Source organism: Neolamprologus multifasciatus, chromosome 19, assembly GCF_963576455.1.
Source record: "Neolamprologus multifasciatus chromosome 19, fNeoMul1.2, whole genome shotgun sequence".
Lineage (NCBI taxonomy): Eukaryota > Metazoa > Chordata > Actinopteri > Cichliformes > Cichlidae > Neolamprologus > Neolamprologus multifasciatus.
Window position 1 is genome coordinate 19,271,513 of NC_140457.1, and position 15,526 is coordinate 19,287,038.

Below are 15,526 nucleotides of genomic sequence, written 5' to 3' on the forward strand. Positions count from 1 at the left end.
GCCAGAGAGCTTGAGTCAATGCAAGAAGAAGGCAGAAGGCATTCAGAGCTTAAAAAACAGAGGTCTTATTAAACAGCATATAATAAGTTTATCTTTTTAGTAAAAAGAACCTTATTGTGCCAGGCAGGGGCAGGAAATCCAATTTATCTTATCAGTACACTTCACAAATGCCTGAAGCATGTTTGCTTTTGCATTTTGTGAGTTACAGTTAATCTAGAACTGGATGGAGCATTTAATGCACTTACAACTGAAATGTGCTGAGCTACGTAGCAAAAAGAAACAGTTGATCATACTGAACAAAATGTTTTGGGTATTTTTTGCAGAATGATGATGAGTATTACCTTCTGAATGTGTCTTGCTATTTCAGAAAGGTGTAACTGAAAAACAATTTAGATGATCCCTGAAGAATTATAAATGTAATAATTTACTATCATTTCACCTTTACATTTATCTATCTATTTTGTGCTAATCTTTGATTTATTAGCATGAAATAGATAAATAGATACTTAACACAGAACACAAAGATTACATTATGCCTGATCCATCTCTACAGGACTACATATCTTGGTGCGTAGATTGATGGCTTGACCTCTGATCACCACACAGAGCAGCAAGGTACTGGATTAAACGGACTAAAGACCTTACAGGATGAGCTTTTGCTTGCGTCCTTGGGTGATGTGGTGGCTCAGTGGAGTGAGGATCTACCCTGTAGCCCCGGTTCTGCTGTACACCAGATGGTTGCTACTGGGAGCCAGCTAAGAGTCTTCCTGGTGGCCACTCAGACTTAACACAGAGGGGGCTGTCTGTTATGAAGAAATGTCTTCAGACAGACTAATTAAAAAAGGTCTTTTTCGTCACGCCTTCCCATCTGTTAAGAGCACAACCTGATGGAATGGCTGTTTCTCTATGCAATTAACAACAATATCTCAGTGAGCTTTTTTTTTTTTTATTAATCAAATACTTTCCCCTCTTCTGTAGGAATAATGAAATGTTTTATGATCATTAATCTCCTGAGTGCAATTTGCAGGCTTATATGAGTCCTGATACCTTAAAAAGAAAAACAGCAAACGCTTTGATAGGCATGTAAGTGATTAACCTCGCTGTAGCGTGCTGCAACATGTCCAAAAAACATTGTAATCAATGACTTTATAGTTTATTTTTTCTGCTTAACTGTGTATAACCTATTTTCCCCCAAATAATGAATATTCATTACACACTGACTCCTCACATCAGTATTCTGAAAGCATTTTAAAACAGTGTTTCCAAACAAAGCCTTTATGTAAATCACTGGTTATCTACAAGCAATCTGGACCATGGGACTACAAGACCACAGATAAAACAAGGTGAGTGCACGTGGTGGGGAGGAGTAGTTCTCCTTATCATGCTTTGACAAGGTCAGTGCATCATGTACTGCATGTACTGACCAACCATGATACGGGATAGACTGCTGAATGAATAACAAGCATGTAAAAAAGATATAATAAAAATATCTTATGCACTGTAGTCACATTTATTCACTCGCTGTGCAAAGACAGAGAAAATTACCTGAGCAGGAACACATGTTTTTGCCAAAAAATATGAATTTTCCCACCCTGCTATCCCTACTTATTCCTCTCTCTGCATAATGAATAGGAAAAAAGCTGCCAGCTCACAGTCAGACCGCATCAGGTTATGTAGGTGTGACTGAGTGTGCATCATCGCCGAAACACTCATTACCATTTCAGCTCACAGCCCGTTTGAACTCCGGTTCCTCGTTATTATCCAAACCAGGCAATTCGAATGCAGACTCAGGAAGTCCAGTGATAGTGACACAAGGTACCTTATTCACATTTCAGTTTGTACCAATATGTTAAATTATTAGCCACACACTACACAACTTATAATGATGATGGCCTTTCTTGCCAGCCTAGCCCCGATGTTTGGCAAAATCACAGAGCAAATGTGTTTAACTCTGACTATAAAGTGAGAATTCATTTTCACACAACTGATTGCTTTTGTTAGATTTTCTCCCTTTAGCATCAACTAAGATCAGTGCCAAATTACTGGATTTGTCTGGCCACCCATCCTGAAAAAGTCTAGAGCATGGGGCGAAGCTTTCAGGATTCTTAAGGTTTCTGTCTCGGTGCAAAACTGCTCACACATGCAATCCATTTTAGGGATGGAGATGTCAATAGTTACGACTTCCCTGAAGCATGACCAGCGACTGTGTGTGAGGCTTACATCTTGCCCAGGCTCTGGTAATTTAAGGACTTTTCTCCACGCCAGCTTGTTTTAATTACTGTGAATAAGTGGCAGCATGTGGTCAGGTTTATGGGTCTTCTTCAAAGAGCAGGCTTGGTTTAGGCAGACCAATCTGTGGAACTGCAGGGCTGTAAATCCAAAACTGAGCAACTACCCACACTAACAATGCCCTGGGCACATTCAGACAGCCTAACAGGGTTGCAGGGGGAGTGAGGGTTCAATAAGCCTGCTTTAGTAATAATCCACATTCTTTCAGCAAACGTGAGGCCACCTAAAATGAAAAATACAGTTAGATTGATAAAATACAATTAGAGTTTTTCCTTAATCTAAATGGAAGTGTCTTTTAAGGATTTAGGCTGACATTTAGGGGATTTAAACTTCTAAGTGTTGAAATAGCGAGAAAAAAAACCCAATTACAAAATAGCTTCTGAAACAGTTTGACAGCAGAAACCGCTCTGAGTACTGAAGTCAAGATAACAGAACAAAGAAGACAGAAAGGAATATAAAATGGACTCAAATTTGAGTAGACTGGAATTGTGCTTGATGAAAAAATATCATATAAAAATGTCAGTATATATTCTTCACAGGGTCAGTGCCAGGTTAGGGTGAAGGAGAGGGGGACTCTTGACTTCTCAGTGAACTCATTTTTATTCTCACACAACACCCAGCTCCCCTACTTATGATCAGAGCCCCGAGGCAAGTAGGCTGGGATATACGGGGCTGACTGTGCTCAGGGACCATCAGACGTCTGCAGCAGCCTTGGCCAAATGTTTCCACTCAGACACACGCTTCCCAAGAGCAACAAGGTACAGGGCTGACAGGCTTTTGAGTGATTTGTCAGAAGGCTTTTACTTTCTGCCAAATCACTGCTGGCTAAAGAATAACTTGAGAATTTTTTAAAGGATACAGTTTCCTACATTTTATATGCCTCCATTGCGTGTGGCGCATTTGATGTGGTTCTTCCATACAGTGACCTTTACAAGATGTGGAAATGTGTCAAAACCTCACACATGGGTCATTCGCAGAATTTGATTATAAACACGGTGACCAGCTGCTCTTTGCCAGTCAGCTAAACCAACTCCTCGTGTGTTTGATCAAAACAGAATTAACAAGGGGGAGACAAGATGTTACTGCACAGCAGGGTCCAGTTTGGCTCTCCATCCACACAGCAACAGCATATTACTCAACAGGACTTCACACTGAGCCGAGGGTTCTCCTGATAGTAATTAATCGCTGTAGTCCTCCACATTCTCTTTTTGCCCCGCTCCATAATATTCAACATTTTGACAGTTGTATCGTGTAGCTGCTATTAATGTAGCTGCATTGAATCAGCAAGTCCATTTATGTCAATGTCTCTCATTTCACTCTTAGTTTTTTTTTTGCTCCAAACACATAAGCAAAGTGCAAACATGGAGATAAACGAGAGGAAAACTGAGCCAAATTACAAATTCATAATTTGTTTGGGAGGTAACAATAATGTCCTTGTAGAAAAAAAGAACACTGAGTTGGCTGCTGTGAGAACACACTTTGATCTGACATTAAGCATCTTGCTTCCTGTTTAATTGAACCGGTTTTATGATCTGCTCAGGTACTCTCATCTCCAGCCTAATTAGACCTTTGCTGAAAATGATTTCAGTGCAGAGTCGGCTAAGTTACCTGTCAACAAAAGGGGGGAAATAAGAGCGGGTTGTAATCTTCAGGGAACAGTATAATGGACTTTTCCTTAATGTATAAGGATTTCATGAGAAAGAAGATGTTGAATATTATCAGGGTTGCTACTTATAAATAGATGTTTCTATAAAGTCAATCTAGATTCACTGGAGCCACATTATTGGTTACACACCCTTCTGTCTCCAGATCTGCCTTCTGATCCTTTGTACTACAAATTCTGTGCTTTGGTGATGTTACAATAATATCAATGCTTTCATTAGACAAGGACAATACAGTCTGTTGTGTGATTTTATATTTTTTTATTTTGTGGAAGAAAATCAACTTAATAAAGCTAAGAATGATTTTACAAAGCTCTTAAAAACAGAAAACAGACATTTGCAATGTGAATGTAAAAGTATATGGATCTATACTGGTAAATGGACTGGAGTAATATGGAAGCCCATTTCCGCCACTAAAATACTTTTTTTTTTTTTTTAAAAATCCGTAACTCAAAATTGAGCCGAAATTTTGAGAAAAGTAACTCGAAATTTCGAGTTGGCTCTGCCAATCAGTAATCTATGTGAATGGCATTGTTTTCTTGTTATCCGGAAGGATATGGCGCAGAGGAATGTGCAACAAATTAGCGCTTTCGAGAGTACGTTTGCTGATAGTAACGCCATGTGATTCAGCTAATAACACAAGCATTTCATCATTTGTGAAGCCAAGCTGAAAATACTCAGCAATTTGTGCATTCATGACTGGCTGTAATACCGGTAGTTTAGCTGTAGCATTTGTAGCTGAAGGTTTCAGCTTCCGAGTAACAAGGAAATTACGTCATTCACGTAGATTACTGTTCGGCAGCTTTTCTCAAAATTTCGAGTTACAGATGCTTTTTTTTGTGGCAGAAACGGGCTTCCATAGGGTAACAACTTGCTCATTCACTAAAGCACTTGTTTCTACACGCATTCATTTTAAAAGAGAAGATGCTGAATAAACAAACGTAAAACAAAAGGGCAAGTGTGCCATGTCTAGTTTTGTAATCCTGTGGCAAAGGTTTCTCCTGGTTGGTTGCTGTTTTAAGCTACCACTGTAGTAAAAGTATTTATTTGGAATTTTGTGAAAACAATTGTAGAATAAATAGTATTAAACACATGAAAGGGTGAAAAAAGTCAACTCCGAATCATCGGTAAGAAGGAACATTTTATTCACAAGTACTGTAAAAGTAAAACACAAGCTGCCATATTGTACATTTATACACAGGGTCTGAAAATCCTATACAAAAACAAAGGTATTAGAAAATATGGGTTTTGATATGAAATATGACCTTACATATAATAATTTCTTGGAAAAAAGGTCTTGGTTTGGTAATAGTTCTTTAATTCATGAGCATAACCCCACATTAGTGAACACACAGAAATTATTGTAAAAATTTAGAATGGTAAAAAATGGAGTAGAAATCATTCTTAAAAGTGATTAAAAATCTCATGCAGCATCTTCAGAGAGGGCCTGAGATAGTCCATCTTTGTAAAACAAAGAAAACAAAGTCGTATTTGTCATAGATATAGAAGTCAAACACAGCAAGATACGTCAAAGCCAGTCTGTTTTTCTGAACAATCATTTTCACCAATCATCTTTTTTGTCTCCGTGTCAGCTGTTTGATTCATAAGCACATTCTGGCAGCCATGAAGAGCTGATGCCATGATTGATTTTGCTAAATAATGCCGCAATCTTTTGCTTTTCACTGTATCGTTTTATGGAGAAATTCTGGAGTCTTCGTTTGAGACATTAGATCAACGTCAATAATTAGTAAATTAGTAGAGTAGGGACAAAAGAGAACAAACTAGGTGGTTGCCCTTACTCGGTAATGAGGTTCTTATTGTAGTTGCAGTAAATGTATTGGAATGCATAGAGCTGAGGCTTGGTAGCACTTAAAAAAGAAGTAGTGTCTAACAGACTGGCTGACTTGTGCTCATCAGTGCTCCTTTTTATTTTACAGTATATAAAAAGCCCCCAGTCAAAGCCCATTTAGAGAAATAGTGGGCTCACTGATGGGCACCGGTAGAAGTGTAACCAGTCATCATATGATCATTGTAGGTGAGTGGAGGGAAGGTTACGTTGCATGACCACATACTGAGGCACCAGAAAGAATGGCTGAATCAAGAACAATCACTTATCGTCCATCACAGTGCCCCTCTGATTGATATGTTTTGGCTTAAACTTTTATTTTAGTGAGATAAACATGGGCAAGCACAGTTCGAATAAACTCTCCTTCCCACAACAAAACTGCTGCTCTACCTAAGTGCATCCACTGAGACCCATTTTGAACAAGGCAACTGGAGGAAAAAAAAAAACAATTCACTCTACCCTGCAAGCAGCTTTCACAGGCCAGCTGGCAGGAGATGAGTGATGACAGCAAATACAGTCCTTGATGAAATAACATAGTCCAGTTTGAAAATTTAGAAAACTACAGAACCAGAGAGTTAACATAAGGCGCAGGAGGCTGAATGATCATGGATAAAATGCTGACTGAGGTTTGAAACAAGAGAAAAGGCAGTCTGGGAGAGCAATAACATTAGCTTATTGCTTTTTTCTTTTTACTTTATTTTTTCCCATAAAAAGGACATTTGTACACATCACGTATTCATTTAATACACTATACAATGGAATATAAAATATTTTTCTTAAAAGCAATATGTTCAGGGAGTAGGTACACTTAAGATACCTGCGCCATAGGAAAAATAACGACTCGAAACAAAACGATAAAAAAGGCACTTCCAGGTGTTGTTCATTGACTCTTGAGTAGGTGATGGCCACTGCTTTGCCATAGAGGCAACAGCGTTTGTGCTCATGTGTCATTCCTCTGCCGTGTCCTGGTAATGAGGCACTGTAGCTAGGTGGTCAAGATTTCCTCTGTTTACATGTTAAGATCCACTCTCATCTCACTTCTGTCTTTTGCTCTTCTTCACACTGACTGCTACATTTCATCTTTCTTTTTCTTCTCACTTCCCTTTCCTTTCCCGCTCCTACTTACTTTTGTCCTCAGACTTCGACTTCACGTAGCCCCTCCTGAGTGCCAGGTGTTGACATGCTGATGTCAAAGCACGTCACCATCATGACACGGGCCTTGCACAGGTTGACGCAGAACTCCAGCTCCTCTGTGGCCTGTGTCAAGGCCTCCAGGTACTCTGGAGATTCTTTATCCAAATTCTGGTCCACCTCAACTGTTGGAATGAGGAAAGCAGGATTTAGTTACATTGTCTGCTACCAAAGTTTATTTGTCATGTTACTCTCAAAGTGACTTACACTCTCCTATCCACTTGCTGGGGTCCATCATCAGTCGGGCCTTCGTGTCTTCCAGCTCCTCCAATAACACTTGATGCTTTGCCCTCACTTCCTTCACTTGCTGTTGCCTTCTCTCAAGCATCTTCAGCTTATTGTTAAAATACAGCAGGCCCTGAGAGGGAAAAAGACAGATTATACTGATTTAAGTAACTATCAAAAATGCAGTTAAAAAGTTCAAAAAGTGAAATAAAGTCAAACAGATAATAGCGAGCCAAATGTATGTCACATTTGGCTCGCTGGTAATACAATCTGTGCTGCTTTTAATTAAACATCAGTTTCTCTGAAAAACGAGCTCACCTTGTCAACGTCTTGGAATGGTTGCTGAACACGGGATTGGAAAAAAAAACAATAAAACAAGTTAGTGTGTTGGACAAGACAGAGTGTTATATATTAAAACATATTCTGTTTACAGTGGATTTTAACTAGAATTTTGTAATAGGTGCAAAAAACACTAAAAGAACTAAATTGACATTGATGATGAGGAGAAAAGTAAATCAGACTTCCACCTGTCATTGATTTCATATGTATACGTATAAAAAAATCCCCCTCCAGCTGCACTTCATGGAAACAGTTAATGACCCAGGAGGCGTCAGCTATGCAGACCGCTCAGTGATGACTGCTGTCATTGAGCTGATTTGGGTCGGTGTCAGGTGTCCTCGCAATCATCGCACATTCTCTGACCGATCTTTTCACCGCAGTCTTCTTTTACGTTTTTACACCCCACCGTATCACCATCACATTCAGCAGTGAGGCGAGTCATCGGTCATACTCAGACCAATTAACCCTCATTGGTAATTGCCTACTGAACTCTTGACATTCCCAAGGAGTGCTGCCAAAATACCAAGCACTGGGAATCTGGAGACGCAGACATTTTAACTCCAGGATTTGCCACCGAGCTGGCTGAAGGTCAGACGTCTGGGACATATTATTCCTGTCCTGTTCTTTAAAAAGAAGCTAGGGAGAAGGGAGCTAAGAAATTCCCACACTGCAAGTCAGTGTGATTGTATCTTAAAGGACGTATGGCATTGATGGTGCAGATGCAAAATGCTGCTAAGGCTTAGCAAGTGGGATTTACACAGCATCAACCCAGACTTCACATTACCCAAAACAGGGTTCAGAAAGATGAACCACTAAACCAGCAAAACAAGCCAGCTGTGACCTGTGTCTGCTCACCTCTGCGGTTTCCTCCTGACGCCGCCTTTGGAGCCGTTCCACATCGTCGATCTCATACACCTTGATCTCAAAGGGTTCCTTCAGTGGTCCAGACATAGGAGGCAAGTCCACCCACTGACCTGCTGTGCTCACCTTCTTCCCCAGAGATGCTGTGTCTGGCAGGGGTGCTGGGATTAGCCGTCTTCTTTGGAAGCCTAAAGCACCAGGCAGACATGCACCAATTAGATTGCTAACATACAACAGAAGCATTTGCTAGGATCTATAGAAAAAAATATATAAATCCCACTCTGAGATATAAAGTGATGCAAGGCTTTGCAGTGGTTGGCTGAGCTGTGGCGACTGCATACTTATAAGAGTTTCATGAGATATGTGGATTCAAAAGGTTGGTTTATCCCACATGAATTGAAACAGTTATACACGAGACAATGGCCTACATAAAAATCCCCATCTTCAACTCTTATTTGATCAATACACAGATCAAAGATGCCTTGTCTGAAACATTCATTAACGTTTTTCGCATTTACTCTACGTATGAATTATGCATGCTGCTGATTCAGAAGGAAACAAAATCCGATGAAATGCCCATTTGTGGTTGTAATAACAATGGATCCACAAATTTATGGTTGATTTCCTCTGAGACAGCACAAATTTATTACTCGGATGTGTGCCACGAAATGTATATCACAATATTGGTGAATATTACCCATTTCTAGATTACTTGTAAAACCCCCAAATCCCAAATTAGTTTCTCACCGTTTGCTCTCTTCTTGGGATACTTGGAGCTCTTTGCTCTCCCTGAAGATGAGAAGCCGCTCTCGCTCATAGAGTCGTGGGCAGAGGAAGCGCTGCCTGTGGCTTCACTGTCACGGATCATGCTTTCATATCCGCTGCTGCCACCGCTGTGGTAGAACAGAGCTGTGCGTCCCATCGCCGGAGGTAGCTCCCCGCTCAACACGCTGCTGTTGTCACTGCCGTGGCCACTGCTGTAGCGCTGAGGCCGCCTGGGTGCTGTGATTTTACTGTATGGAGAAGGCAGCATGGCTACTGGGGATTTGTCCTCACTCACATTCACCCCGCTGTCATTCCCACTGTCTGAGTCTGCTGAAGCTTTCACGTGTTTTCCTGATATGTTGCCTGTTGCCAGTTCACTCACACGGCTATTTGCAGCTCTAATGGCCTGCTTTGTGCCCATAATAGTGCCTCTTCCAGGCTTGCTGGTGACTGCAGCGGTGGTCCGAGGAGCCGATGTCCGTCCAGAAGGAGGGAGGTTGGCATTAGTGTTTCTGGTAGATGGGGCGGCCAAAGACTTTGTGGAAGAACTTAAGCCCTTGGAGCTGTTGGCTGATAGTGAACGTGCCTTAGAACCATTAACAGCTCCCAATGACCTAGGATTTACAGAAGCTTTTACCTGTCCAGGTTTGCTGACATTTCCTCCACTTGGGGAGGATGGACAGGAAGCAATAGGAGCACTGGATGAATTGGGAATACCGAATCGCGAAATGGACTTGCTCGATTTGCTACTACTGCTGCCAAGACTTGCCCCGCTGTTCTCTCTACTAAGCGCAGCTCTGGAACCTGATAAGGACAGACTTTCACACCTTTCCAGTGATATTTGACTGCCATAGTGCTGCCCAGCCTCTCCTCTAGGCCCTTTGGCCTTCAAGCTGGAGGTAACTTTGGCCGTGTTGAGGCTGGAGGTTTTGAAACTGTCTACTCTGTGGCATACCTCAAGCTCATCTTCTGATACAGCCGCCCTCGCTCCATAGGTCCTTCCTGCCTCCCCATATGCTGTCTTTAAGGCACTTTGGGGCAACAGTGTCTTCGTTTTATGGTCAAGACTGGATTTTCTCACTGGAGGAGGAGGAGGCATGGTGCAGTCGGGTTTAGCGGAATTGCTCGCTTTCTGTGAGTTGGCCTTGTTTTTCCCCAGAGAGGAAAATTTAAGGCTTGTGGCAGATGCAACAATATCTTGGCTTCCCTTGTAGTCCGTGGTGGAATGAATGACGGGCACTGTTCCCAGGGTGGTGGCACCTCGTCTCAGCTGAGGCATTTTGCTGGGTGGATTCCTGCTGGCTGATTTCTCACAGCCATCAACCACCCTTTGGGATGAGGTAGACCCCTGCACATTGGGAAAGCGAGGTACACTGTTGGTGTTGCTGGACGTTTTGCTGGAAGGGATGCCACTGGGGGGATTTCTGAGAAATTTGCTGGTATTGCTGGAGTCAGAAAACTGAGGTTCAGAGTGGTTGTCAATGCACGTCCAAGGATCTTCCTGTTTAACCTCTTGCCTTAGTGGCTCTCTACTGCTGCTGCTGCTACTGCTGCTGCTATGAGAGATAGATGAGGTAGGTTTAATCTTCCTGGGAAGACTGGAGTGGACTATAGTTGGGCCCTGTGGGGAGGAGCTAAGCGAGTGAGCTTTAGTTATTTTAGATGTAAATTTTAGGGAGCCTTTTGCTGATTCCGGTGATGGGGGGCACTTTGTCAGTGACAGCTTGCTTGAGGCAGCGCTATCACTGTCTAGTTCAGAAAAACTAAATCCGCTGTCATTTAGGGAGTTCTTGGCATTTCTAGGTGAGGAGACACAATTAAACATATCCAGGGAGTCAAAGTAAACGGTGGCCTCTGGGCCCATGTGTTTGGCCTGTGGAAGGAAGACGTCTGTGGAATGAGCCCCTTCGCTTTCCAAGGTGCAGACACTAACCTCACTCAGCCAAGAACTGATAGATGAACCTCTGCTGTCTATACACGCCATTCCTCCCTCCTGAGGGGCTGTGACCACTGAAATGTTCACCTCTGACCCTCCAGCGGCTGATGTGTAGGCATCGAATTCATCATTGATGCTACTGATGATGCTGACAGGTCGAGAACCAGAGGCCAGGGCCTGAAGAGAGCAGTCACTGTTAAAGCTAATAATGCTCGATGGCCGGCCTTGATCTACTATACTGCCTATAGATAGCTCCTCCACCACAGTGAACACCAGCTCATCCTCTCCGTTCAGCTCCACAGGCTGCTGCAGGGTGACGGTCGCTCTAAGGATGTCCCGGTCCAGACATCTTTCCCTCAACGTCGAGCGTACCTGGCACACCTCCACCGGAGCTCTAAGTAAAGGCGAAGTGCACGGATCCCTTCTTTTCGCAGCTTGGTGGCTCATTCCCACAGGTGGCATTCTGGTGCTTGATCTTTCCTCATTGTCAGTATTTTCTCTCTGCTGTGAAGGAGGCGGGGCTGGCTTTGGCAAGGATTTCTTGCTGGAGTAAATCTTCTCTCTCACCACAGGTTCAGTAGGTGGGGTAGCGGCAGGTGCCAGTTTGTTTGCACTAACCTTGTTTTCTGAAACCAAGGCCTTCTCACCATCAGCCCTGGTCCTGCAAACATTTTGAACACTCTCTGATGGTACCCTTTCCACAGGCATGCATTGCCTCTTGGCACTGTCAACTTTAGATTTGGCACTGGGACTGCAAGATGGCTGCGGGGGGACCGATTTAGGAGATTGTTTGGGTGAGATACCTTCTTGGTTGTAAGAAAAATTTGCTACAGTCTTTGGTGAAACAGAGCTTTGGCTCTCTTTAGATTTGTCCATCTTGGGGCTAGCCTGGGATCGTTTTCCCTCTCCAACAAAAGCAGTAGGTTCTTCACTGCCGTCTATGCACTCAAGCCTCTCTTGCAGTTCAGCAAATGTGTTGCATTTAAAGAAATGGTCTCTGTCCAGAGGGCCCTCTTTTGCAGACTTCTTCTTGTTCAGAGAAGGGATAATTGGAACAAAGGCAGGTGGGCCTTCATTGTCACTAAGCTCCCTGTCTGAGATTGCAGTTCCCCCAGGGCCCACATAAATAACAGTATCACAAGACTGCTCACTACTAGAGGAGTATTCTGGGTCACTGAGCAAACAGGGCAGGTCTGGGTCCAGGGCTACTGTCCGAGGGTGAAAAGGCCTGAGGTGGGGGGGCCTCCGGATCCTCCCTTCCTCACACGAGCTTTCACCTCCAGATGAACTAGATGCATACTGCAAAACCAAGTTAGAGCAGAGTAGAGATCTGTAAATGATCTCACAAAATGATAAAAGGAAAATGAACATAACAGACTTTGCAATTTACAAAATCACTTTAATTCTTATAATTTAGAGCAGATTCATATCTTACTAGTTTGCAGCAAAATCCATTTCAGAGCATATTTTAATTCCTATAATATTACCGGTCAATATTTATCTAGAGGTTAAAAGTGCACATCAATAGCCCCACAGAAACTAATGTCAATAATGCAAATTGTTGTCTGCGGCCTGCATTATAATCATGGGGACTAAATAAATACATGCTGTCATTTCACCTAATTATCTGGAGCATATATTTCCCTAATCTAAGGGAATACATCACACACTTCCTTAGGCGGTGGTATTGATTACATGATTATGTGCTGAGGAGCTGAGAGAAACTAGCTCTGACTTACTGCACTAATAATATTTCATTTGTGCAATAACACATTCATTTGCGTAATAGCTCCAAAATTACACGAGGAAGACAAATTTAAGGACTTTAATAATGCTGTGATTTATGATGAAGGTAATTAAAGTTACGCATGCACATTAGGAATGTAATTGCTACAATAGCAACACTTGATGATGAAATAATGTTTAATAACGATTACTCTTCATTTATCATTTATAAACAATGAGCAACATTAAATGGAGCTTTATTAAGATTTATAAGGATTATAATAAGTTCCTAAATTATACAAATGCATCGTTAGTGGTGTCACTGGAATTTCATATCGCTTGTTCATCGGTTTATCAGTGCGTTACTGCACATGTTTACACGCCGTACCTTAGATTTCTTCTTTCTCATTCGGTGGATCCGGGATGCCAGCTGGATAGTGGTGAGCAAGTCAGCATAGTTGGCTGGGGAATCTGAGATGTGGGCAATCATAGTTGTTCTGCAGTTGATGTTGCCAAGGGACTCCCTCAGCAGCATTGTCAGTTTGCTGTCTCTACAGGGAGCATTTACATTGTTATTAGCAAACAGCCCAGTAATATTTTACTGGGGCAGGCACGTTAAATCCTCCGAGCTGAAAAACACTCCCAGATGACAAGTCATTAATCTTTTCATACTTGAGTAACTACAATATAATCTTGTGCAACCCCAGTGAAAGCTGTTGTGCAGCTAACTAAACAAACTGAACAGTCGCACAGAAAAACCTGCGAGGTTGACAACACATGCGGTGACTTGCCTGAAACAATTAACATATAGATACAGTTTCTTGGAAGCTAAAACGCAGCCGACTCTAAAACCTCATGTTGGTGTTCTCACCTGTAGGGTACATGCTTCGCTCCATTTGTTAAAGCCATTATGACATTTCCCAGTGCATTCAGGGAAAGACACAAGCCTCCTCCTCCATCTCTGCTTTTACTCAGGACCTTTTCGCAGCTCCCCAAGTCGATAAGGTGCAGCCTGCTTCGTCCACCCGACACTGCCAACGGCAGAAGAAGAACCAGGTGAGCAAAACAGACACTCCCTATGTGGAGTAAGTTGCCTGTACAAAGTGCCCTGATGACAGGAGTGGCATAGCTGTGTTTGAGCTGTCTGGATTATTTATGAGTAAGACTGCAGCCAGACTGCTAAACCTCCACCAGATGTGTAACTCATGGCAACAAGGAGTCTCCTTTGGTGAGACACGTAAAACGAGCGAATCTACTGACAATTAGAAACACAGTCCCCCATCGAATAATTTAAAAATGCAGACAGGGCGAATGCCAGCGTCTGTCCTTGTAAATCACAGAGCTACACATTTTCCTGTTGGTGATTGATGTTGTTCATAAACCAGCAGGCTTTACTTACTCTTAACCACAATGTATTACAAGCATGCAAATACATTTCTGTTTTGCAGAGACCAGAATGAATTCATCAAACGCAAAAAAAGAGCCTGCGATTTTCCATTAAAAGCTAAAGTGCGATCAAATCCACTTAGCCATCTAAAGAGCTTATGTTTTAAAAAAACCCAACAACAATTAGTGATAACTAAATGGAGGAGCCTGTTAATCTAGATTAACTTGTATTTTAGTACTTTTTAGAGCAAGTGTGGACTTCATTCACTAATCTGGCTGCTTGCGCATGGTTCACTCTATAATTTTCTACTATAAATTTGAAGGGACAACTTTCTGGTCCTATGCTGCAGGGCAGTAGTAATGCAATAATACTAACTTCCCCCTTTTCCAGTCTTCTCCATGCGGTACTGGTAAATGTGCAGTGTGAACAGCATGTGGGAGTTCCGTCGCTCGTCCTCATCAACATTCGGTCTGCTGGTGCTCCGGGCAGCAATGGCTGCATCCAAGAAGAAGGCGGCTTTCTCAGCAGTTGGGGCACGAAGCTCACTCTGGTTTTGAAGCTGAAGGGCGGAAAAGAAAACCAGAGAATAACGTCAGGGTATCCGAAAAAGGACTGATGTTTAAAAGAAAGAGAGACAGAGAGAAACGAGAAAGAGAAGGTAACCAGTTAATTGGACTCTGCCACACATTTCTTGCCCATTAGATTGGGTCTCAGGGGCTATTAAAACAGCAGATATGCACACAGTGGGAGGAGGATTAGGAGAGGTAATAGTGGAGCAGGAGGCAGGGGCTCTTCACCTCAACATGATGTGATGATGGTAGTGGTGGGATACAGAAGGAAAGGAAGGAGGAGGCAGAAGAGAGAAGGTACACATAGCTGCTGAAGGAAAGCGCAAGAGGGAGATTCATAGTACTGCACACCCTTTGAAGTTAGAGTCCATGCATATCCCCCAAAAACAACATCTGACAGCAACACCTGTGAGAGCCTTCAAACATACAGTCACAACCCCCCTCTGCTATTCCCACTCCCACCACACACACACACACCCAGTAATACTTCTTTGGCGTTAGGGCTGACACTAATACATCAGTAATAGATGCTGACGGATGCTGACAGAAGAGTCAATACAAAGGTAAGAAGAAAGCCATCAATACCACAGAAGGGTTGGGTAGAAAATATAAAGCAAGGGTTTTAAGAGCAGGTAGGGTAGGAAGTCAAACACACACACATATATATACACACATTGCACTCGAAGAACTTTAAACATCTTTGAGGGGGAAAAAAAGAGCTAGAGCCTAGAC

The 15,526-nt window shown here is 42.5% G+C and overlaps 1 protein-coding gene across 3 annotated transcripts in view; it reads right to left on the reverse strand.

Moving 5' to 3' along the window:
- Positions 1 to 3,643: 3,643 nt before the first annotated feature.
- The window catches only part of kif26ab (kinesin family member 26Ab), a 68,175-nt gene continuing 56,292 nt past the window's right edge, over positions 3,644 to 15,526 (reverse strand). Inside the window, exons 9-16 of one of the 3 annotated variants that reach the window (XM_085143411.1) lie at positions 14,601 to 14,784; positions 13,710 to 13,869; positions 13,227 to 13,389; positions 9,160 to 12,412; positions 8,407 to 8,600; positions 7,531 to 7,554; positions 7,195 to 7,345; positions 3,644 to 7,112 (exon numbers count right to left, since the gene is read on the reverse strand). In XM_085143411.1, the coding sequence (XP_084999537.1) occupies positions 6,931 to 7,112; positions 7,195 to 7,345; positions 7,531 to 7,554; positions 8,407 to 8,600; positions 9,160 to 12,412; positions 13,227 to 13,389; positions 13,710 to 13,869; positions 14,601 to 14,784 (4,311 nt within the window). In that variant the 3' untranslated portion in view covers positions 3,644 to 6,930. The remainder of the gene's footprint in view (positions 7,113 to 7,194; positions 7,346 to 7,530; positions 7,555 to 8,406; positions 8,601 to 9,159; positions 12,413 to 13,226; positions 13,390 to 13,709; positions 13,870 to 14,600; positions 14,785 to 15,526) is intronic. The other 2 variants (XM_085143412.1, XM_085143413.1) reach the window with 2 other exon arrangements.